Below are 25,213 nucleotides of genomic sequence, written 5' to 3' on the forward strand. Positions count from 1 at the left end.
GCAGTCGTTACAGAACTAAATCAACTCCTCCTCTCTTATTATCTCCACTATTGTAATTCAGGTGCGTTAGAAGTAGTTGGAGACTCACTGTCTTCTGTCTCTGGTTACAGATCAGGGGGACAAGCTGGATTTATATGTATCTGTATGTTTCACTCATTGGACAAATAAATTCTAATTCTATTCTGTTTTCATAAAGCAGGCTGCTCCGTCCACCAGAGAGACAGAGGACCAGTGGGACATCATGCATTAAGTCACCGAGAGGTTGGATGTCAGACGGACCACTTAGTGGGGAAAAGAACTGCAGCCACAGGACTGTCCTACAGGACACTGAACACCTTCCAGGGAGGGGGCGGAGCTTCAGCTCCTTCAGGACACGCCCCCTCAGTCTCAGAGCAGAGAAGACTGATGATTTTATGAACCCTAATTTAATATACTTGTTTTTTTTTTCATTCAAATTTGGATGGGTAGTTGACAACCCATACTTCTGTGGTGTGATGAACTTAAAACTCATTTTCATTTCTACTTTACAGCATCTTTAATGATTTTCAACAGGATCAAGAGAACTGTGAACATTTTATTTCTCTTAGTAAAAAAAAACCAAAAACGTGCATTGTCAGTCCACTGTGCTCCGCCTGCACTACACGTATGGTTATATTGTATGTTTTCTCTTTTATGGCCTTTGTATGTTTTGTTTTATGTTGTGTTTACTCTCTTTACTTGACTGTGTACGTTTTGAGAAGAGTAATATTGGGTGTTCTGTTGATCATGTAGTTGCAATGCCCCAGTCTGAGACGCTGTCCAAAAGCTTAAAAATAAACCTTTCACTGGACCTTCCCATATTTCATTTGAAAACATGTCTATTCTCCATGGCATTTCCTTATAAGGCCCAATTTTATTTTATTGAAGCCGATCTCTTACAGTATCAACGTCTACTAATATACACCTTTTGGTCTTGCTTTGGCTTAGTATTGTTTTCATTTCTTTACATCTTGGGCCTTAATATGTTTTTACTTTTTTATTGTTTAATATTTTTCTCGGAATAATTTATTTGAATTCACTCTGATATGTTTTATTTTTGTTATCATGGTGTGCAACATGTTTTGTCAACATGTGTTTAAATACGCGAAGTAAAACCATAAATTAAAATAAGGAGGAATTAACCGAATATTGAACGATATCTATGTAAGAACAGAAGTCTAAAATGAACCGAATTCAAATCAATCTTCAGGTTTGATGTTTGTTTCTTCTTCTGTGACGTAGGTGAGGGCTTCAGTACCCACAATGCAGCGCGAGCGAGCCACGTAAACGTGAAAAATGACGACGGCGCAGCTTCCTGCGGCTCACTAGCTGCTTCTGCACAGCTTCAGAGCTGCGAGTCACAGATGTCCGCATGATGCCACGCTGCTTCACCAGGTATTAAACCCCAGCTCATCATCTCGGTGTGTCAGACGTGTGCGTCTTGTTCGGGTTTCGTCGAAGCGTTGCTGTGAGACGTGTGTATGTCACGCTGTTAGCTCCCTCAGCCTCGCGTCGGCTACAGGAGGGGGGGACGTTTGTGTACAAGCTAGTATACTTAGCTGCTAACGGTGGCTAGCTGTCTGTCCCGGTCTGCAGCTGGTTTAGCCACGTGTTCCCTGCGTTGGACACTTTTAACACCACGAGAGGACAAAACGGGTCCAAGATGACGAACTAGTGGTCGGTAGACGGACAACCACGGATGTAAACAAACTCCACAGATGCTGCTCTTCACTTGAGCATGAGCTGGCTGACGTAAACGTCTCGGTTCTTTCATTCAGTCGTCTCAAAGTCTTCCCGGTGTTTTATTTACTCCGAGCAGGTGGTGACGTTGAAGTCTGGAGTTGGTTTTTGGAGATGTGGAGATGTTCTCGTGGTGTTCCTGTGGACGCCCCTTCTCTCGGAGCCGGGAGCTGTCCGTGGTTCTCCGAGAGCAGCGGGGTTCGTTCATCTTTAAAACGGGTTCTGAGAAGCTTTCCTTTGGGCTCCACGGTTCACGGGAACCCACAGGAACACACAGGAACATACAGGAACCCACGGGAACATACAGGAACCCACAGGAACATACAGGAACCCACGGGAACATACAGAAACACACAGGAACACACAGGAACACACAGGAACATACATGAACCCACAGGAACATACAGGAACCCACGGGAACATACAGGAACCCACAGGAACCCACGGGAACATACAGAAACACACAGGAACCCACAGAAACACACAGGAACATACATGAACCCACAGGAACATACAGGAACCCACAGGAACATACAGGAACCCACGGGAACATACAGAAACACACAGGAACCCACAGGAACACACAGGAACCCACGGGAACATACAGAAACACACAGGAACCCACAGGAACATACAGGAACACACAGGAACATACAGGAACACACAGGAACATACGGGAACATACAGGAACCCGCAGAAACACACAGGAACCCACAGAAACACACAGGAACACAGGAACATACAGGAACCCACAGAAACACACAGGAACATACAGGAACCCACAGAAATCCACCTTCATGAATGTAGAATTAACCATAACGGAGTCTAAATTCAATCAAGATCAATAAATGCAGGAAAAAGAAAAAAAAAATCATTAAAACAATCTGTTAATTTGATTATTGATTGTTGGATCAAACCATTCGATCTTAAGTAAATCATTTAAAAGGCATCATCATCCGTCCCGGGGGATCGGAGCACAAACAGGACATGTGTGAATGCACCCAGGACGCATGAAGATCACATGTTTCAGACCATATGGGGAAGTGGTCTGAAACATGCCCACAGTATTTTTGCAGCGTGAACGTGTCCTACGTTAAAGATGTGCAGGTGTACAGTAATTCATTTGTTTAATATTTCATTATAAAGCATGTCAACACAAGGAACTGGCATTGTTTCCAAGTGGTCTGAAAAAAACATCCCATGAATGATATTCTGTACCCCGCCGCCAGATTTTATGAAAATCGGGCCGGTTGTTTTTCTATAATCCTGCTGACATACAAACAAACTACCAGAAACATAACCTGGTTGGCGTAGGTGATACATATCTGGATTTTATATGTCAGGACCCACCATAAAGTGTCTGAACTCGTATTGTAGAACACATTGAACCTTTCCTATCCATCACACTTGAATGAACACATTTGTTGCTCGGATGATGTAATGAACTGTTACATATTTCATGTGGGTTAAAGAAACGAGTGTGAGCAAGCTGGCATTTTCCAGTTGGGGAAAAAAGCAAGTTTAGCAGATATCTGAATAAGTTATATTATTCAGACACCAGAATAAACAGTATTTAAGTCACTGTTTGTGCATCTCAGATTTTTATGAAACTAGCTATATACAAACATGATATTTGAGACTTTATGAAACCGTTGAATTATACTTGACCAACATTGGTTGACTTCTGGGGAAGAAAAGTGTTGGACACTAAAGCTGTAAACAAGAACTGAATTTTAAAGTTGATTTAAAAAAGGAGTGAGAAGAAATGTTTTCATTATCTTTTCAAGTGATGATATTTTTCCAGGCATTCGATTAGTCTGTAAAATTTTAGGAAATGTATTAAAAATGCTAATCACAGGTTACTCCTTTATATTACTTATTTGATCTGAAGAACCGTGTTAGTTTATGATCATATAAAGCACAAATGTATTTCTACTTTGAAATTTGAGTCGTCTCTCAACAAACTTGGTTCCCCGTTTTACGTGTCTTTTTGCAGACCTTCAGTGAGACTGCCAGAGCTGTAAGATGTCGATGGTGTTGTTCGCCTCTGTGGTTCGGGTCGGGGACGGCCTGCCGCTCTCTGCATCCACTGACTACGAGCAGGACAAGGAGCTCCAGGAAACAAAGAGGCACCTCAAAGGTCTCTCCAAGAAACTTGGCCAGTTCCCCGACCGCTGCACACTTAGGACTGGACCCTACAATGTGAAGTAGGTCCTTCTCTCGGCGTATTTAAATTCCCAATGAGACCTGACACATTACTTTAACAGTTAATTGCCATTAAATGTGTATAGTTGTGATTAGACATAAAACATGTGATTTTATTTTTTACGTATTTACATTTTCTTAATAGATCTTCTTTTCCAAGTATAAAACAAACATGTAGAGGATGCGTCTTCATCAACAAAAATGACCCACGGGTGCTTAAATAGTCTGCGGCTGGCAGTTTTCCTGCTTTCCCGCCCTGACTCCAGCACAGTTTTATTTAAAATATTATTATTAATTTAAGTGATTTGACAGCCACAGCTTCATTTGAGGTGTCGGACTGTTTCTAAAAAAGCCCAGACGGTGCTCAGGGAAAGGCTTTGAAACTCTCAAGCAGTGTTTGTTAAGAGCTAATTAGTCTTATTAAAACAGAGGACATGACCTCAAAAGAACCTCTACATCAGCCATCAACGTGCCAGCTATACCTCTCAACAACCCGAGCCTCCTTTTGATAAGAGATTCTTTAATCAATGAGAGCCTGGAGCATCTGAAGAATGTGCACACCAGAAGACGGTGAAGGTCAGAATGGAGCAGGTAGTGTTTAAAGTCTCAGGTTAATCCGCTCTGATATTCGTGGCCTTTCAGTGGCTTTTGTCAAAACTGATATATTTTTGTCTAATGAAATCCGGAGGAAATCCCTTCTATCATTCTGTCTGATAATTACTCACTGATGGTTACTTGACTTAATTTGGACATTTTTGGAACACAGTTTCTCTTTCTTTACATTCCTGTTGTATAGGAATTCAGAATATACTTGTTTTGGTAGGATTTAGGGACTTTCTAGTGATCTGAGTGCTCAGTTCAGAACAAAGATTTACAACAAGATGATTTGAAACTTGCAACTTCTACTCAACTTTCTGAAACTTCAAACCAAAGCCACTGGATGAGACGGTGTAGCAGCTCCACAGCAACAACTGTCTTTACAGTGTATCTGGAAAGTATTCACAGCGCTTCACTTTTTCCACATTTTGTTATGTTACAGCTTTATTCCAAAATGGATTAAATTAATTTTTCCCCTCAAAATTCTACACACAATATCCCATAATGATCAAATGAAAAAAGTTTGTTTAAAATTTGTGCAAATCTATTAAAAATAAAGAACAAAAATATAACACGTACATAAGTATTCACAGCCATTGCTCAATACTTTATTGAAGCACCTTTGGAAGCAATTACAGCCTCAAGTCTTTTTGAGTATGATGCTGTAAGTTTGGCACCTATTCTTGGGCAGTTTCTCCCGTTCTTCTTTGCAGGACCTCTCAAGCTCCATCAGGTTGGATGGGGAACGTCGGTGCACAGCCATTTTCAGATCTCTCCAGAGATGTTCAACCGGGTTCAAGTCTGGGCTCTGCCTGGGCCTCTCAAAGACATTCACAGAGTTGTCCCGAAGACACTCCTTTGTTATCTTGGCTGTGTGCTTCGGGTCGTTGTCCTGTTGGAAGATGAACCTTCGCCCCAGTCTGAGGTCCAGAGCGCTCTGGAGAAGGTTTTCATCAAGGATGTCTCTGTACATTGCTGCATTCATCTTTCCCTCCATTGTTGGACGTGGGCTCCTGCTAGTACAAAGCCAATATGTGTCAGCCCCCAGTCCTGCGTGTTCTTTAATGAGGCAATAGGAGAAGATGTCAGGCTTCAAGATATTTATTTAACAGCCGCAGAATAATCAGTTTACAGAGCTCTGGGTCCAGACTATGTTTCCCTAACCGCAACAAAGTATGTGTCAGTTCACGAAGTCTGACCTCCTGACTTTCCCTCACCCAGTCTTCTTATAGTACAGACACCAAAAAGTCATGTGTATTGATGTATCCTTTGTTGGTTGGTCGAGGTGGTGGTTGTCTTCCTTCACACCCTGGAGTTCTCGCGACAGCTGTCTGTTCCTGTTTATGACTCCAAGAACAACAGTATGTGACCCCACAGGTTGCAGACCTCCTCCTGTGACCTTTTGGTTTGGTCCAGCAGTATCACTCTCATTTACAAACACAGCCTTTTGTCTACACCTGAGGATTAATAGTCAATAATACGACCTATATATAATTAATATGATATGGCATACATATATGTTGTATTATTGTAAACATAACCTAGCACAGAATCACACACCATCCTGACTAGTCTCCCAGTTCCTGCCGCTGAAAAACATCCCCACAGCATGATGCTACCACCACCATGCTTCACCGTAGAGATGGTATTGGCCAGGTGATGAGCGGTGCCTGGTTTCCTCCAAACATGACGCTTGGCATTCAGGCCAAAGAGTTCAATCTTTGTTTCATCAGACCAGAGAATTTAGTTTCTCCTGGTCTGAGAGTCCTTCAGGTGCCTTTTGGTAAACTCCAGGTGGGCTGTCATGTGTCTTTTACTGAGGAGTGGCTTCCGTCTGGCCACTCTACCATACAGGCCTGCTTGGTGGAGTGCTGCAGAGATGGTTGTCCTTCTGGAAGGTTCTCCTCTCTTCACAGAGCAACGTTGGAGCTCTGTCAGAGTGACCATCGGGTTCTTGGTCACCTCCCTGACTAAGGCCCTTCTGCCCCGATCGCTCAGTTTGGCCGGGCGGCCGACTCTAGGAAGAGTCCTGGTGGTTCCAAACTTCTTCCATTTACGGATGATGGAGGCCACTGTGCTCATTAGGACCTTCAATGCCGCAGACATTTTTCTGTACCCTTCCCCAGAGCTGAGCCTCGATACAATCCTGTCTCGGAGGTCTACAGACAATTCTTTGGACTTCATGTCTTGGTTTGTGCTCTGACATGCACTGTCAACTGTGGGACCTTATATAGACGGTGTGTGTCTTTCCAAATCATGTCCAATCAACTGAATTTACCACAAGGGGACTCCAGTCAAGTTGTAGAAACATCTCAAGGATGATCAGTGGAAACAGGATGCACCTGAGCTCAATTTTGAGTGTCATGGCAAAGGCTGTGAATACTTATGTACATGAGATTTTTTTCGTATATTATTTTTTAATAGAATTGCAAAAATTAAAAAAAATCTTTTTCACGTTATCATTATGGGGCATTGTGTGTAGAATTTTGAGGGGGAAAAAAAATTGAATTTAATCCATTTTGGAATAAGGCTGTAACATAACAAAATGTGGAAAAAGTGAAGCGCTGTGAATACTTTCCAGATGCACTGTACGTTCGTTTTAACTGCCGGCTTTTGGCGGCTGGATTTCTTTAAACCGGCTCCCAATCAATTGAATTGAATTAAAATTGACACTAGCAGTTTAATTGCCTCGCATGGTCGGGCACCTTTCTGCATCAGTGAGCTACTACTGAGGTCTTCTCATCACAGTTCGTTAGTTTTTCCTCTCTTCATTCTCCTTGAACCCTTTGAACCCTTTTTGTGAAACACTGAATTCCTGCTCCTGAAGGGCACTCTATATAAATTAATGTGACTTACCTTAGGTATAATATTCACAATATACTCACATCAGTATTGAAACAGCCACTTTGTTAAACGAGAGGTCACAATATTAACCATCAATTAATCTTATGAGAGTAAGAGGACCGCCTACCTCCCTCTGCTGAGTCAATTATTTAAATTTCGGACACCCTGCAGCTACACATTTACATGCTGGTATTTGATTCACCCTCATTCCTTAGATATCTTCAACACTTAGGAGTTTTTCTTTTCTTCTAGCCCCATGATAATAATCAAATCACTCTGTGCTGTTTGTTGACATTTATGTTCCGTATCCATTTAGATGTTGCTGATAACCAGCTTTCCACTCAATTATGCTCAGAGCCATTCGGATAATGTAAAAGTCTCTGTATCTGGGGAATTTATTTTGTGCTCAGTGCGTCAATTAGCACTGCAAGGCCAACAGATAGTGTGTCTGCAGAGGTGCATTAGAATGTGTTTTGTTACGTGTAATTAACTGGGAAAGTGTTGATTGTAAAGCAGAGATGTGCTGAACTAGTGTTTAGAGCTGCAACCAGCAGCTCAGAAATACCATTGCGTCACCGTCTGTGTTGTCCTAATTATTTTTCCCAAGGTTTCTTTGGAGAGAAAAGAGCAGCGCGGTATGTTAAAAGCAAGGAAAAAAATGTTTGTGCCTGTGTGTGTGTGTGGCGTTCAGTTTCACCAGCTCCCTGGGTGTTGGATACCTGATGGTATGCACTGCGAACTACCCCAATGTGCTGGCCTTCTGCTTCCTGGATGAGCTGCAGAAGGAGTTCATCGTCACCTACGACACCAAACGAATCAGCAGCGCTGTGCGGCCATACTCCTTCATTGAATTTGGTAAGCTCTGTGGAATTTTCTTATCTGTCAGCCAGCTATCATACAGTAAACCTAATGATGTTAGCTTTTAGATTCAAAGGGCAAGGACATCTTTGTTCATGAGTAGGACTGCATCTGGAGTCAAATAAGGAGAGTTTCTGGTACAATATTAGCCTCATTTTTAAGCATTTATTACTATTTACACTTTTTAAAGTCTTCTCAAGGTACGATCTTCTGGGCGGTCGACAAAATTCATGGTTCGGTTTCAGTTTTGGGGTCACAGTTCAGTACGTTTTTGATACAGGAGAGAAAATAAGAAAAAATATTTATTTTGAAATGTATAAACCATTAGAAGTGTCTCTTAGACCATAATTCTTACTCAGTTAAGGCACTGTAATGCTGGCATATTGGTAAGAGGAAAAATGAACAACACACTGACCTGTGTCCTGTGTCCGTAAAGGCAAGTGCAACATAATTCACAATTAACTTAAATTAACCAGCAAAGCCAGCAGCGCAGTTTCAGCCTTTCTCCTTTTTTTTTCAACACAGATCACTCAGCCATCTTGGCTGAATTAGTTTATTGCGGTTATCAATGGATAATATTTCCATTCCAGTGTGAGCAGAGACATTGCAGGAAGTCAGATTAAAACTGATAGCATGAGCTATCACATCATTTCTGCGCAGCATTTGTCTGACCAGGATATATATATATATATATATATATATATATATATATATATATATATATATATATATATGTATATATAAAACAACAACTAGTGTGCTGGAAAAATCCTTCACGTAGGACTGTTTGAATTTCTGTTCGGGAATGCGAGTACGATATTTCTCTTCAATCATAAACATACTTCTGTCATTGTTTGGATCAAACAGAATGCTCATACAAATTGAATTCAAGACAAATACGCATATCGTTACACCCCTTGGCTCAAGATGGGATATACTAGGCAAAGCAGGAAATAAGAGTTTAGTAGTTAAAAGAAAATTTTAAAAAAAGGCAGCTGCAGGAAAAGACTATGCATAGTGGCATTTAATTTTTTAATTTAATTTTTTTTATTGAGTTCAATGTTTATATGAAAGATTTAATTGTTTTAGTCAGTATAACCAGAAAATCTGGAAAAAGTTTCATCTATATCCATAGAAAAAAGGTCTCAAAGGCCGAGTAGACCAGACCAGGGAAACCAGGGGAAAAAAGATCCTTACATTTGTGAAGCTCTTTGACACATAAACCTGAATTCTGTTTATTAATAAATCATTTCTGAGTTTAAAAGTTTATAAACCTGCTTTACCCCTGACAGTGCTGCTCTCTCATACAAAGGATACGCTTATCACCCAGGTTTTTGCTCCCTGTGTTATTAACCACCTTTCGGTTGTGCTGACTGTCGTGCGTCAGATACCTTCATCCAGAAGACCAAACAGCGCTACAACAGCCCTCGTTCCCTGTCCACCAAGATCAACCTGGCTGACATGCAGACAGAGATCAAGCTGCGACCGCCCTACCAGCTCTCCCCCGAGGACCTGCGGGCTATCAATGGATTCTCAATGCACACACCCTCCAAATACAAGGGCATAGGTAGGAAATGAGCTGCTAACACACACACACACACACACACACACACACACACACACACACACACACACACACACACACACACACACACAAAAAGTACAAAAGAGTTTTTCTTTTGTAATAAACTACTTTATTTCCCTTCTGGTAATCAATAACATGTTATCCCATTTGATCTTATTCTCATTACTTGACACTATTGTCACTGGTAGAACTGGTCTTTGTTAACTAGGACATAGAAAGGTCGCTGGTTATTTCCTCTGAATGCTGCATCTGTTCTCAAAGCAATAAAGGAACGAAGCTGGAAGCACCATTCCACCTGTCATTGTTCATACTGAGATGTCAGACTGGGTTCTGAACTTCAGTACTTTTATGGCACCAACAGAATTACTTGGATACCTTCTAGTATTGAAAAATGTCTTGTCATGTGGTAGCGAATTTTAATACCTAGGTTACATCCACACAAACATGTTTTCGTTTGGCTCATACATTTATGCAAGAGTAAATCTCACTAGCATCAGTGAGACACATCGCTTCTCATACATAAACTTCTCTCAGGCGGTCTGCCCAGTTAGATAAAATCGCACTGTTTCAACCTAGTTTAGTAAATCTTACATAAGAACACTTTATTTCACTCTTTTTTTTGTTACTATGTTTTGACCATGCACCTGTCTGTGTTGCATTGAAGTAGCTGGGGACTGGAGGTTTCTCTCTGTGCTGCCTGCTAGCTGGCGTCTACCAACAGCATTTAAAGCATTTTGGGAACATCGGTAAAGCGATAGCTTCCATGTGAGGATTTTCAGGGACATCTGTTAATTGTAGCCACAGAAGAGAACTTGTGTTACGCTCTCCCCGTCTAAACTGCACGGAAGCTCAAGATTAGTGCCAGAATGTGAATTTCTTTACCTTAAAATTGATTTTTATAAAATTGGTATCAAACAAAGTATCGTATACAAACGGGTGTCAGTACTTGTACTGGTATCGGAAATTTTTTAACAAGATATCCAGCCCTACATTTGTGGAGTTTTCATGAGCTTATCAAAATGTTTACAGGATCAGCATCAGCACAAACCTTTTTTTTTTAATATACGCTTTTCTTCATAGATTATTTGCAGTAGACAGTTAGCATCCTGAAGGATAACAAGTGCTCATTATATTTACTTTAGATAGAAAATAGCATGAATAATGTATCTGTGTAATTGTAACCATTAAAAAAAATGGTAAATAACTTCTCCAAAAGTACCATTTGCAGCTCAAAGCACTCAATTGTTTATTCTTGTAATCATTACTTTGTAGAGGATAATAAAGGGAAAAGACAGAATAATCTTCAAACATATTGTGCGTCTTGTAATCAGATATGCTTTTCCTTATCAAGCAGTTTCATTGGTGCTTTGTTTTCCTGAGGCTCAGACCCGCTTCTCCTCGGATGCTCCAGAAAACAGCCCTTTTGCACGCACTGTCACACCTCAGTTGCCCCGAGCTAAGCGATGCCACCTCGGGTCATTTAGAGCTGTTGTGTTCCCCCTGACATCCTTCAGAGCTGCTCTCCACACTTTGTTCACTCTCTGTGGACCTTGCCAGTCTCTGTTTTCTGATACATAAATCATTTTGTCCTGAGGGATGAAGTATGCTAATCTGATTATAGTGACACTTCACTTCTTTTACTCTGTCTTTTGGAGGTCAGAAGATTTAAAAACAGTGTATGCTTGGTTTATCTGTGCTTTTCAGGGATTTATTCCTTTTATTCTGAATATTTTCCTTTATAAATAATTACTTTTCATCAAATGCCTATGCTCTATTGCACAGCAGAGCTCGCAGAGTCTGTAATACTGTGTCCTTGTGCTCTTCCAGCTCCCACACAGATGTTGGAGCCGGTGACTCTCCCAGGCATCGTATCCTGTGTGCTCTGCGTCCTCTGTGGAGGACTCAACCTGCTGCGAGGAGTCCATGCTATAGAGAGCATATTCCAGGTGAGGACATAATGGAGATGACATCCAAACACATTCAGTTTCTCTTAAAGGAACATGCTACTTTCATACAAACTGGCCCTATTTTCAGAGGTTTGTTATTACCAATTTACTGTATCTGACTAAAGCTAAGTTTATTCATTCAGTAAAGCAGGCAGACAGACCAGGAAACAGATGCAGTCAGAGGATCAGTTAAAGACAAACCAGACAAATTAACCCTCTGACCCCAACAACCTACCAATGAGTTTTAAAGGCATGTTTTCATTAGAAAATAAATAAAGAATTACACCATTTATCAGTCAAAAACTTTACAAATTTAAATTTTCCGATGCTCTTTGAACTACTCATTTGCGCCAAACGCTTCCGTCAGGAAAAATAACCAAATCGAAGCTTTGAATAGTGATATTTCATCAAAATCACTTTATTCTACATGTCTTATTTAAAATATTACCAGAGGTAAAACGTTTGCACGACAGATTCAGTAAAAACAAATTAGACTTCTTGGCACCTCAGAAAAACTGGGAAGCCTCGAATGACTCAGCTGAGACAGTCACAGGAAAAACATTCTGCAAATTTCAGGCTGAGCTTCAGGCCGAGCTTCAGGCTGGGGAACAGAGGAGATAGGACTGAGAGCCCAGAGAGCACAGAGAGAGGGTTGTATAGGTGGTAAGAATGTAAATAATTCAGTGTTTTGAATGTGGAGTTCTCCACCCTTTTCTCCTTAGTATTGTTAACACTTGTTGGCACTTGGAAAAATGTGGTGTACATATAGATTCCACATTTTTTATGAGTATTGTTAAAATAAATTCTAAAGGACATTAAAGTCTTGTTTTTTTTACTTTGACATTGTTCATCTGTGTTGTTGTGTGTGCACAGTTTTTGTCTGTAATAAGAGATTTTTAGTCCAGTTTTGTGTTCGATCATTTGTGGTTAGTTCTCCTAATGAAGTAGTTTAGAAAAGCTGACTACTTGTCAGAATGTTTCGTGTCCCATTACTTTTGTGGTTTCAACATCATACAGTATATAATGTGATCATTGTCGATTAAACTAATGAACAAACCTGCTAAAATAACGTGCAAATTGTCATTGACCACAATCTTCCTTTAAGAGAAGTTTATGAAATTCGTTTTAGTTTTGGTGCAAGAGCATCTCTCTGCCATACGCCTACAATTCTGTTCCTTGAAACTGTAAATGACACATCATATCCAGTAGACAAGATTAGATCGAGCTACATGAAAATAATAAATATAGGAACCTCTGAATGTTCTTGTCTTGGTTTCATGATGGCCTGTCTAGACAAAAAAAAAAAAAAAAAGCCTCTTTGCCTTCTCTTCCCGTCTGCAGAACGACGATGAAGACTTTAATTACGTGATTGCCTTCTTCCTTGGCACAGCTGCCTGTCTCTATCAGGTAAGTGATAGTCTGCGGTAAGAGTAGCCCATCACCGGCTGACTGGCTGACTAACAGCCCTGCACTTTACAGCTCAGCAGCTTGTCAGCTCGACTAACATTAGCAAAAGCTCAATGCCTCTCAGGCCAGCACCTTCTCCCAAACATTTTCATCAGCTCCTTTTGTGCAGCGCTGGATACTAAATGGAGCACCACGAGTTGGTAGACCGATGATTGGAACAGGCTTAATAAATGGGATTTCTTATGAAAGCATGCTGTTGTTCATTACCGCTCGCACAATGTGTGTGCAGCATTCAAATTCTTCTTTGCCGTTGTCCTTTCAGTGCTACCTGTTTGCCTACTTCTCTGTCTGGAGGAACAGTAAGTCCTTCCTGGCGTTTGCACTCATCTGTCTGTCCAACATGTATCTGTATGAACTGAGGAACATGTGGCAGATTCTCTTCCATGTGGCAGTGGGGGCTTTCATGACCCTGCAAATCAGACTGAGGCAGCCGCTGGGCAAAGCGCCAGACTACAACGTCTGACGAAGACCTTGAACACAAAAGGACAAACGGACCTTTAGTCAGATGGCCTGGAAATGCCGGAGATGCTACTGGGGACAAAGGGGACATGAAAAACAAGCCTTCCGAATAAATCGTGCAGCATCACATTAGTCCTGGTCACTATTTCTCAGCCCCGGCGGACAGATCTCAGTTTGGACTTGGACGACACTCTGTCACAGACTCAATCATTTGTGGACATTATTGGATTGATCTGGGAAGTCGTTGCCGCCGCCCCACCACGTCTGCTTTTTACTTCCTTTCACTGCATCCATCACCTCTGAGTCCTTCATCCAAATTTGCAAACCATACTTGGAACTGAAGGGTTATGTTTAACCCACAACCAAACAGGCCACACACACTCACCTGGTTTAAAACCTTTTAGTTTTTACTGTTCCAGTTTTAAAAGTCGTACTTTGTGGTGAGGACTACTTTTTTTTTTTCTTTTTCTTTTAAGGAATTAACTGACACTTATGAAACACATATCCACGATTTAAGTGCAAAGCACACCAGCCACACTCAACAGCAGCCAGAATATGTTAATATGGGTGTCAATGTGATCAAATTTCTCTATGAACGTCAGCGCTGGAAAATATGACAGTGTGTGTTCAACGTTACATCAGAACACACTAGAAAGAACAGCTGGTGCAGATGTCCCGAGGTGCATCAGAGAATTTAACCAGACGCTTACTGACTGCTAAAGACACATTTCTGATCGGACCCGAACATTGTTTATGTTTGATATTCAGCTGAATCAGTTCATCGATCTCAGCCAACAACACCTGTCGTCCGAAGGTAGCCTGTGGAGTTGTCTTGTAAACAACAAACAAACAAATACATTTTCATTTATTGTCTTTTGTACATTCTTGTACATGTCAAGTACATTTCCTTCATTTTTAAATCCAGCGTTAGTACTTCAATGTTTACCAGTCCCCCCCAGGAAATTGGGATCTTTTGATCGCAGTTGATAACACCAATTCAGGCAATCTCAGCAATATTTGTGACATCCTGCAATTTTGAAAATTCCTATGATTTTTTTCCTACTACTGTCCTCAGTAGTAGTAATAATAATAATAATAATAATAATAATAATAATAATAATCAACTTTGTTTGTATAGCACTTTTCTAAACTTCAGTTACAAAGTGCTTCACATAAAATAAGCCATTAAAACAAAACAAGTGAATTCTAACAAGTCTTAACAACACATTGATCATAGAAAACAATCTACAAACTGTCTGCTCTGCTGAAGAAATTACAGCACAAAATAAATCTTTCCAACCAAAACTCCTTTCATCAACTCCTCAGTTCTAGTCAGCCTCTCCCCTCATCCAAAGCCCTGCTTTCATCATCAGAACAGACACATGACACATGCTGCCTGCCTGGGGGAAAACGGACGTGAAAGGTCACTGGAATGATGAATACTTTCTGTTAATTTTTAATTTAAACACACCTCTAGTCATAAGAGACTGCACTTTAATTTGTGAAATCAGTATGCGTTGAATTAATATGATTTAAAATGTATTCAAATCCCTTTTTTCTTTTTTTTTTTTTTACAGAAGAGTTAGGTTTTGTATTCTATGTTCCTGTCACAGACCGTCTGTTTGGTATGCCACATCACTTTTATACTTTTCTTGTAACTTTGAGCCCATGGTTAAACAATTCTTTTTAAATGAGAGAACTTAAATATTTCTATGGTGTGCAGCATGCTTATTATCAAAGGGAGTGATTACATATGAGAAAAAATAAGTGGGTAAAAAAGACTTGCCATTTTTGCTAATTACTGCAATTTTACTGCAAAAAACCTCCCTTAAAATGTGGCAAATTACATGGGAAATTTTGAAAAAGCAACCGCTAACATTTTTAATCGCAACCATCACAAAAAACTGAAATCCTGGAGAACCTGGTTTACTAGTTTTCTCTGCCTTTGTTGGTGCAGTGCTGCATATCTTTGTCCATTACTGCCACCTTCAGAGAAGAGGAATATTGTGACTACAGTGGAAGGACTGTGTATGACATCACCCCTATTCCTGCATATCATACACGTTATTCTGTGAGTGCACAAGAATAAGAGTCCCACTCGGAGAAACAGCTTCATAATGCTACTGAAGGTTTAAAACAAACTCCACAGGGAACCTTTAATGTTAAACAAATATGTAACAACATGCAGCCGCTATTATTTACATTTGGACCATAGTTAAGCAAAAAAGAAAATGTGCAACGGAGTCAGAAGTCTGGTCCTTAACTTCAATTTCTTGTTCAGTTTTGGTCTGTTATCATTTCCTCCATGTTCTGCTCGCATGCAGTGATTTGACCCATTATTGGACTTTTTGCACCCATGGGTACCTGAGCTGGTGCAGGACTCTGCTTTCAGTCTTGGTTTCAAACTATGCAACGCTGCCTCGTGTATGTGTGTTGTATTCTGTTGCGTCCAGAGACAACAATCGTATCTTGTTTGGCATTTTGTAGACAGTTAATTTTGCTATTTATTTACTGACCGATTGTTGTTTGACATGTGGCCAGTGAAGCTTTATACAGATTTTGTGCATTTTATTTTACAGTTGTTTTTTTTTTTTTTTTAATGCAGACTCGCGTCTAGTTGTCATAAAGTAGCCCCCGCTGCAGCCAACACAAACTGCCTCGCCTACACAGCCTCCAGCATACGCCAGTGTCAAGCGACTATGTTAATAAACACGTCTGTGTTGGCAGCAGGAAAGATGCATAGCCGGGCTGTGGAGGCCAGAGGCAGCCCCGTATCATCTGAACAGCCTCTGGCCTGCTTTTCCTCCCACCGAGCCCCCTCAGTTCAGACACGGCTTCTTCTGCCATTTACCAGAACAAAAGGCCAGCCGCTCACTCTCTGCCTGTGTTGTGGAAATTAACACAGTGTTCACATTTCACATAATTACTATCAGGAGATGCCGTATTTAATGTCATTAGACGGTGTGAGATTTGTTCAGGGAATTATGGCACAATTTATTGGCGCCCTGCACCATTCCAACAAGTATGAGTAAACAAATGAGAAATGTAGAGAATTGATTCATGTCTTCAACAGTTGTGCCAAGGCTGTCAGAACTTTTTATTCCTTTTGATATTCCCTGTCGCACTGAAGGACGTTAAAAGTGAAAATGAATAGACGAATAGCCGCACAGCCAAACTCCACATCCGTCTGGCATCAGCACTACAGATGTGTCGAGGGACTGCTGTAATGCTTCACTCTCATATTATTCATCATCGCTCTGTGAATGTTCTCTGCTTTCCAACAGCGGTGCCACACCTACATGACCTAAGAGCTCTCTTTTTTTTTTCACAATACGGCTCAGGCTGGATTTTGTCTGAATTGTGCGTCACTGACTGTTTGTTGGAAGTTTTCTTGTTTCCATAGCAGTTCCAGTAAATTGTTGTCTGTGTTTGTTATGTAAGATAGGAAAATTTAAACTCAAGGCATTTATACTGATTTATTCAAATATGTGATGAATGAATGTGATCATTTATCAACCAAAATGTGTAATACACCTGTCAGTCCACTAGAGAGCACAGTCCCAGTGTCACATTTAGCCTTTTCTAGCCGTTAAAAGTAAGAAGCCTATAGGTGGTGGAAAAGATCGTACGCATGTTACCCAACATACATTTTGTAGTTAAATATATTACGTTATGTACATTACTTACTTATGTTACTTACAAAAAAAATCCCTGTTGACTTTTGCCCCCTCAAACTCAAACACTGGTCGTCCTGGTGAAAGTCCAGTATGTGTTTCATCCAACCACCCCGTACTTCCTCCCTGTTTGGACTTTATCACTCTTTCTGCTTTGTCCCATGACGTCTGTTTTCGACCCTTACCATACACGATCGACTTTTCACCCCTATGTGAGGCAAAACGTGATACCGACGGTGTTTACACACTTAAGCTTCATACTGGGCTACAATTACAGGTCTGCTTAAGAAAATGTACCTGAACTGTTGAAAACATCATTTTCACGTTTGAATTATTTTACACTAGTGTGTATTATGAGTTGCTCTGTCATGACTTAAAATACAAAAATATTGAACAATTATATCGAAAGTTAAATAATCTGAGAAATATAAATTTGATTTAAATTGAGCAAAATGTTTAAGACCACTGGATTTAAAGCAATTCTCTGTACTTTGTCCTTTTTCTGTTCCCCGTGGAGACACGTGGATTCATCGTGACATGATCTGGTCCTCTTCAGTCTACTTAAAACATCTACTATTATAGTAGGACTTATTGTTTCTGAGCTCTGCTGTGGAATACTGAACATTAAAAAAAAAAAAAAAAAAAACTTGAGACATCACCGTTACAATGCTTTCCATATGTTTTTGTCTGAGCACTGCCAGGGCTTAATGTGGCCTCTGATGACTCATGTACATTTTGCTTTGATTGTGGGAAATACTGAACCTTTAAACCATTTTTAAAAACAATTCCAAGTATCCAGTAATAAGTGGTTTTCAGGAAAATATTCACCTAAACTTGGAGGCTGGAGCATCCGGAGCAGTGTATGTTATATGAGCACTGGAGGCTCAGCTGCTAAAATTGATGTGTTTTTCTTGTGTTCTCTTTGGAACAACAACAAGCAACAGACTGTCTCATGATTCAGAGGCAGCTGAACACTTCAGTTCTTTTTTTATACATCACAAGAAATGCCACAAGAGGCCTTTATACTTATGATAATCATACTTCATGTTATTTGTAGGCCTTGTTATGGGTAACATTCATTTCATCACATGGAGATTCCTCAAACTGGGAAGTGTTTTCTTCTTGAGCAGGAAGTAAGCACATTTAGGCTAATGGTTGCCGTAGGTGCTAACTGACAACTTAGTTGCCTTGGATTTGAACTCTATAAGCTCCGAGTGAATGCCAGCAGTGATGATGTTTTTGTGGCAAAGCTCACACCGTTAGTGGCTCACAGGTTTGTTGTGCAAAAAGGTCACAGCCATTAAGTCTGGGGAATTTGAGAGTAAACACTGCTGTGATTACCGCTGCAGTACGGTGGCAGCTTATTCCATTTCTGACAATCCCGCAAATCCTCCAGTTATATCTGGATGCTCAGTTTAAATAGAATTAAATTGTTATAATAGTCCAGCACTGTTACTTAAATGTATGGCACAAGTTACTGAATCACTATTGACCAAGACTCTAAATTCATTCTTATTGGATTTAATGGCCGGTGAGTTGACTTAAATAAATAAATAAATGTAGATATTAATGCTGTAATGAATGAAGCAGCAGGCAGGGTGCTAATCAGCACATTCGTTTTTCGCAGTAATCATGAAGAAAAGAAGACAAAGAACTCCCTGCTTTTAAGCAAGGGATGTAGTGCTCCTGCCATCTGTTGGTCAGCAACATGAACATGTGAAATGTCAGCTCAATGCTCATATTGGTTTTAAACAAAGGTTTATAAGAAAGCTTCAAAAGGGGGATAGTTGCTCACTGAGAGCACTTCCAGTGGTCACTAAATGGCCAGAAATATATGGACACCCAAGATTTATATCCACGTGATTGTTGAACATCTAATTAATGAACCCAGTTTTGTGGACAGAGACATTATGTTAAAACAGGAAAAAAAAAAAAAAATGTCCCCCAGCTGTTCCCTTTAAGTGATTAAATGGCATTTTGGATGTTGTCTGTAGCTTCGATGGTACGATGCAATCGAAGCTTGCACAAAGGAAACACTGTAAATCAACGTAACTACAGACAGAATATGCAGGGGGAAAAAAAAATCTAACGAAATCATGTACCTGTGAAACATCTCAGCAGTTTATTGTACTGTAAAAAAAAAAAGAGCATAGTGTTTAGCATGACAACAAGAACAACCCATGGTTTTGTCTCTGTAGCTGGTTTTTGTCACAGACGCTGCCTCACCCAGTCCTGTCAGAGAGTCGCCACGAGGATGCTCAGCTGCAGAGATGAGAAGCAGGTGAGCTTCCCCGACTCTTTAAGAACGTATCCGCTCATCTCTGATCTGTTCCTTCTCTACAACCCTTTGTGTTTCCCTAATGGCACATTCATGCACGATAAACAGTGGGGGGGGAAAGGGGGGCTGACACGGGCGTAAAATGGAACTGCATTCAATGAGTCACATGTTTGAGTAGTGGTGTGTGAATGGTCGCTGCAGTACAATACACTAACAAGACAAAGACCACCAGAGTAGACCACTGATGGCTTTTTTTTTTTACCCCATTCCACAGGCGCAAAACAAATATTTGGACAAGTGCCATTTCTCTCTTGTTCTTTTTAAACAGGAAAGATCCATCAAAATTTAAAGAATGAGGCTGGTGCTTATCTGTATTTTTTTTTAACCATCAATAAAATCCCATAAAAAGACCAAAATCAACAATGAAATGATCCTGAAAACAAGTATACTGTCTTGTAAAATACCGATATCTATTATTCCTCCATATGGTTCAATTGTTCTCCAAAACCTATTAAACCTCCGTGACTCACATTATAATCAGGAACAAGGACACTTACAGAGCTGGAGCGTGCCACCGGGAAACAAAATATCATTAACGTTCACTTTGTTTAATTTAAATATCTTGTTTAATTATACTTGCATTTTGCTTTTCCATCATAAAACTTAAAAGAAAAAAAGTATTAAATTTGTTAACATCGGTAATTATTTCCTCATTCTGTGGTATAACAACATTATTTTGTAATATGCTTCTAAATTGTGTTTTTGTAATTCCATGTCTTGATGTGCCTGCTATGAACATTTTGTGCTCACTTTAAAAGATGTCTGAACAGTGGCTGCGTTCCGAACGGCGAACTTGCGTACTAACACTCACTGTTTGAGTGCACTGAATGTCTGGAAACATGCAGTTCACTCCAAGCACCCGAACGGGGTTCAAACGCTGGGTACTTTCCACCCTCAGCAGTCGGCTGTGCTGCGTTCCAGATGACATACTCCCTTCAGTACACTAACAAAATAGTGCTCTTACATGTCAGGACTCTTACTCGTGTAGTGGAGAAATGTTGACAGGGTAGTGTTGTTTACAATCGTACACTGCTGTTCCACGCTGACCGGAAATGACCTCAGCATGTGAATACGCCGACCGCCAAAACGTCCGCGGCTTTAATGATTTGACCCAGAAATGAAACATATTTTTGTGCCTTCTGTTTTAACAAACAATAAAAACACTGTCAGCTTCTGTCCAGCAGCAGCAGTGGAAAAGAAACACTTTTGCGTGGTGTTCAGGAGCAGCAGCTGCTTCCTCAAGACTCTCTGATTTGAAAATGATCTCCGTCGGTGGCCCCGCCCCTTCCTCTACGTAGTCGGTGGCCCCGCCCCTTCCTCTACGTAGACCAGATGGTGACCGTTCAGGGTGGAACGTTTCACTCCTTTTTCGGATCGTTTTTGTGTGCATCATCCTGGTACTTGTAGTCTCTGTACTTGACAGTGTGAACTCATTTGTGTGCTCAACACAGTGAGTGTTGGTGCACAAGTACGCCATTTGGACCACAGTACTGGTTCTGTAGCTGAAGGGGAGGGACCACCGAACGGAGGTATTTTCAAACTGTGGCGTCTGTGGAAGCTGCAGCTTACAGAACACCGCACAAAAGTGTTTATTGTTCTGTTGCTGTGTGGGATTTAATTATCTGTTCAGGTTTAAATATATTTAAAATCATTTATGTGTCATTTCAAATCAGATTTAATTAATTTCTAACAACTGTTTAAAATCCATAATTTTATCAATATGCAGCACTTAAATAGAAGCTAAGTCTGGAATAATTGTAATGGCACAGTTGAAACTCCATACACTGCAGTTCACTGAGTAAGTCCTGCATACAACATAGGACTGACTCAAAGTGTTACAGTAAACACTCGCTAGCCAAACATAAAAACAAACGTAGTATTAAATACCTATAGTTCCAATACATTTGCACAAATCCAACTTAGGTAATGTTTTCTTTAGCTAGTGTTTTAAACATGATTTCACAAGGTACAAACAAGCCGGGGGGGCTGAAGATCAGCATGTGTGAAAGAAGACAAGAGTAGTGAAGTCAAAGGAATGTGAGAGGGAGTTAACATTTTGGTTTTGGTCTTCTCTCGAGATCCTTTAAGCTTCGATCTAAAGTTTTCTGTATTTCTGAGGTGAAAACACTCTGTCCAGATATTTGCAGATTACTGTATTCTGTGACTCAGCCAGGACAAACCGATCCCCACTGTAGTGTTTGGTAATAACATCACTAAAAAGCACAAAAGTCCGCTGGGTCAGTGTGTCTGATGACACGCTGACGTTAATACTGCAGAAAACTGCTCTGATGAGGAAAGAAAACAGCAGATAAAAAGGACACATTTCCACGTGCTCATCTGTCCACAGGATGAGCGTCGTCACCGTTGTCAGTGTAGAGTCCATATTAAAGGCCTCATCGGAGATCATTGGACATTCATTGGGTCGTACCATCTGATTGAGCAAGCAAGAAAGGGGAGGGGACTGTGGAGCAGTGCACAAAGAGGTGGACGGTTGAAAGCACTTGAGTGCAAAATGGCTTTTGAGCACCAAGACTGATGCATTTCCGTCCTCTAGTCTGTCATTCAAAGTGCGCCCTCGCTGGGTTTGACACCGCCTCGCCGTGAGATGGAAACACTGGCAAAGGGGAATCACCAACAGCATCTGATCACTAAATGGACGACTTCCCGCAGATCGGAAAAAAAAATACTCACTTGGGTGAAAAAGAGAAGAGAAGAAGGGCGTTCAACAGTGTCGATCTGCCGAAGCTAAATGATGCGTTAGCCGTGGCGCGATGCGAAGATCAGGCAACACCAGAGAGGACTTGTGAAATCCCAACAGGAGAGTTCTGCAGCGTGTACATCTGAATACACACTGGTGTTTTAGAGATAGCTCTCAAATATATTAATGTACAAAATATAGAATCTTAAAATATCTCAGGGTTGGCGCTCCGAAGTCGAAATACAAAAACTTTTTGAAGATTAGAAAAAGCTCTTCGCTGACATCCTCTTTGTGTTTCGTGGGTGTGGTTGTGATTTCACATGTCAGACAGGAAACTTTCTATCAACACTTTGGAGCATTTTCTCTCTCGTCTTACAAAAAAAAAAACCCCGATCCATACAGAGTCAGAGGGACCTTCGGACCTGTAAGACTCACTCCTCATAACTTACTGATAATTCAATCCATGTTTTTGTTTTTACGGATGTGATTACATATTGAGGACGGATAGTGCTGCAGTGCTGGCTTAGTGTCCACACTTGAGAGACTTGTACCTGTATCACAACAACATAGATGAAATGTTTTACAAACAGTACATAAAATCTTATACATAAAACGCAATGTTTTACATGTACATACTGTATATACTTCAGCAGGAGAAAGGCAGAGAGAAAAAGGAGGCGACATGTAGCTTATGTCCTCCTGCAGGTTTGTCCCAAACCCTTCGGGGAAAAAAAAAAGAAGAAAAAAAAAAAATCAGGCAGATTGAAGCAAATCTAATTTCTAGGAGGTTTTTCCTTCGGGGCCGAGACTCACACAGCTGGCCAAATCTGTCTTTTAACGCCCTGTTTGGACATCTTTGGTCTCAACAGCACATTCAAGTTTAGCAAGGCCTCTCCCACTCAGGCTGAGCTTCAGGCCGAGTTTTGGGACGAGGTTTCTCATCATTTGGGGCCTTCAGGGTTACGAGGGGTTCACTGCCGCTTCAGTCAGCTCAGTCCGCCGGAAGCTAGCAGGTCTGTGAGCCCGCTCTTTGTGTCGTAAGGTGCGCGACCCCCCTCTGTGTCCGTTTTGTCACCTGGTGTGGGTTAACTGCTGGAGGGTCCACCGGTAAGGAAGTAGGTCATCATCTCCCCTTTGCCCTTGACCGTGACCAGGCCTCTGTACTCCATTGTGTAGTTATAGGAGCTCAGTACCTGGTACAGATCTGCGGTCACCTGAGGGTGGACGGAGGATGAGAGAGAGTCAGCAGGTTGGTTTTGGTTCAGTTTCCCAATTTTCTACAAGTTTACTATTATTCTGTCTTCGAGTACATTTCGACTCACAGAACTCATTTAAAGTTCAAAAGATGTCTTCATGTCTGGTCCAAATTTAAATTTGGTTAAAAATGTGTTTTGTTTTTGTTAATTTCTGTTTTGACATTTCAACAGCCGGTGGATCTGACTCGGTCTGATTGGAAACCTGGCGATCCCACTCACCGATAGCCGTAACCTGACTGCACCACGGACCTGTCAATCAAATAGACGCACCTCCCCCCCCCCCCCCCCCCCCCCCCCCCCCAAAACACGGCTTCTTGAAGCTTATTTACTATATAATGACGGGATTATTTTCAGATGGACCGCCAGAAACCAGTGACTTTAGCTAAGATAACCAAAATAACTTGTGGAGAAATTTTATTGGCTTAGAATTTTACGAGACAATTTGAATCGAAGTCTGTTGAGCTGGAGCCGACCTCTAGTGGCACTCGGTGGTATTGCAGCTTCAGGCACTTCCGCGTCGGCCTCATTTTTCAGACCTGGAAGCTACGTCCACTTTTATATACAGTCAATGGTCATGACTAAACTTTTATTGTACTCCGTTACAGTGGTTTTCTTTCTGTTAAATCAATGTTTGGTGTCTTTTGTTATCTGACACAAATTCAGCTTCTAGTCTGACTTGTCATTTTTCAAATTTACCTAGAAATGTGATTTAGTCCTAACTTTTGATTCCCTCATTTTGGTAAAGTAACTGCCCCCTCTGCCTTGTCAAAACAACGACTGTTGCAATTTGTTGTACTGGAAAAGACTGAATTTGATAGCTTTTATCCATATTTCTATGTCCAAAAATAAAAATAAATAGATCAAATAAAAACAAAAGTAATTTTGTAAGAATTGGAGAAATTACATAAATGGTTTTGTTTGGTCTACCGGGCGAAATGAGACATTTCATTTATTTTTTTAATTACTTACAACATTTTATGAGTGACCATCATAAAATGTTGCTGTAAGTAAAATATTCTAAATAGTATATGGACACACAAAGGCTACATCCAAGTATTAACAGTATTAATGCTGTAGATTTTTTAACTTTTCATTTTCATTAGAAGCCGTGGCTCATATTTTCTCACGTTAATCTTTCAAAAAGTGCAGTATAACATTGAATTAAATTAAAGGTCTGTTCAGAGTAGTTTGGAGTAGATAAGCTTAAATGAGTCCATATGCAATCAAGCGAGACCAATATGGCCATTTTAATGACCATCTTCGATTAACTTGAATTGGCTTTTTCTACAGTGTGGTTTTGCACGTTAAATGAATTTCCAATTTTTGACCAAAATAGATTGACGCTAACTCCAGTGTGGTAAAAGGCCACTGGCAATGCTCAGGACTGCTCTTTGATCTTCAGACAGTGGAGGTTAAAGCAAATCAATATTAAGAGGATGCACATTTTTGATTAAATAAAAATGTCTTGACTTTGTTGTCACCTCGTTGATAGAGTTCTGTTTCAAACGATCAGTGAACTTAAATGATA

General features: G+C 40.6%; 2 protein-coding genes across 6 annotated transcripts in view; one reads left to right on the forward strand and one right to left on the reverse strand.

Moving 5' to 3' along the window:
• The first annotated feature begins 1,324 nt into the window (after positions 1–1,324).
• Positions 1,325–19,678, forward strand: sec22a (SEC22 homolog A, vesicle trafficking protein). Of its 2 annotated transcripts, none has more exons than XM_069154989.1 (7): positions 1,325–1,413; positions 3,755–3,965; positions 8,096–8,259; positions 9,650–9,829; positions 11,675–11,793; positions 13,135–13,200; positions 19,592–19,678. In XM_069154989.1, the coding sequence occupies exons 2-7, from the start codon at positions 3,784–3,786 to the stop codon at positions 19,676–19,678; spliced, it is 798 nt and encodes a 265-aa protein (XP_069011090.1). In that variant the 5' UTR covers positions 1,325–1,413; positions 3,755–3,783. The 2 variants fall into 2 exon arrangements, with proteins under 2 accessions (XP_069011090.1, XP_069011089.1); XM_069154988.1 differs by lacking the exon at positions 19,592–19,678 and adding an exon at positions 13,523–16,319.
• adcy5 (adenylate cyclase 5) overlaps positions 19,493–25,213 on the reverse strand; it is a 93,296-nt gene continuing 87,575 nt past the window's right edge. For all 4 annotated transcript variants that reach the window (XM_069154987.1, XM_069154985.1, XM_069154986.1 and 1 more), the window contains one exon: positions 19,493–23,643. In XM_069154987.1, the coding sequence (XP_069011088.1) occupies positions 23,515–23,643 (129 nt within the window). In that variant the 3' untranslated portion in view covers positions 19,493–23,514. The remainder of the gene's footprint in view (positions 23,644–25,213) is intronic.

This window comes from Embiotoca jacksoni, unplaced genomic scaffold (assembly GCF_022577435.1).
Source record: "Embiotoca jacksoni isolate LCO1_2020_lvr unplaced genomic scaffold, fEmbJac1.0.p SCAF_2, whole genome shotgun sequence".
In the NCBI taxonomy this organism is placed as follows: domain Eukaryota; kingdom Metazoa; phylum Chordata; class Actinopteri; family Embiotocidae; genus Embiotoca; species Embiotoca jacksoni.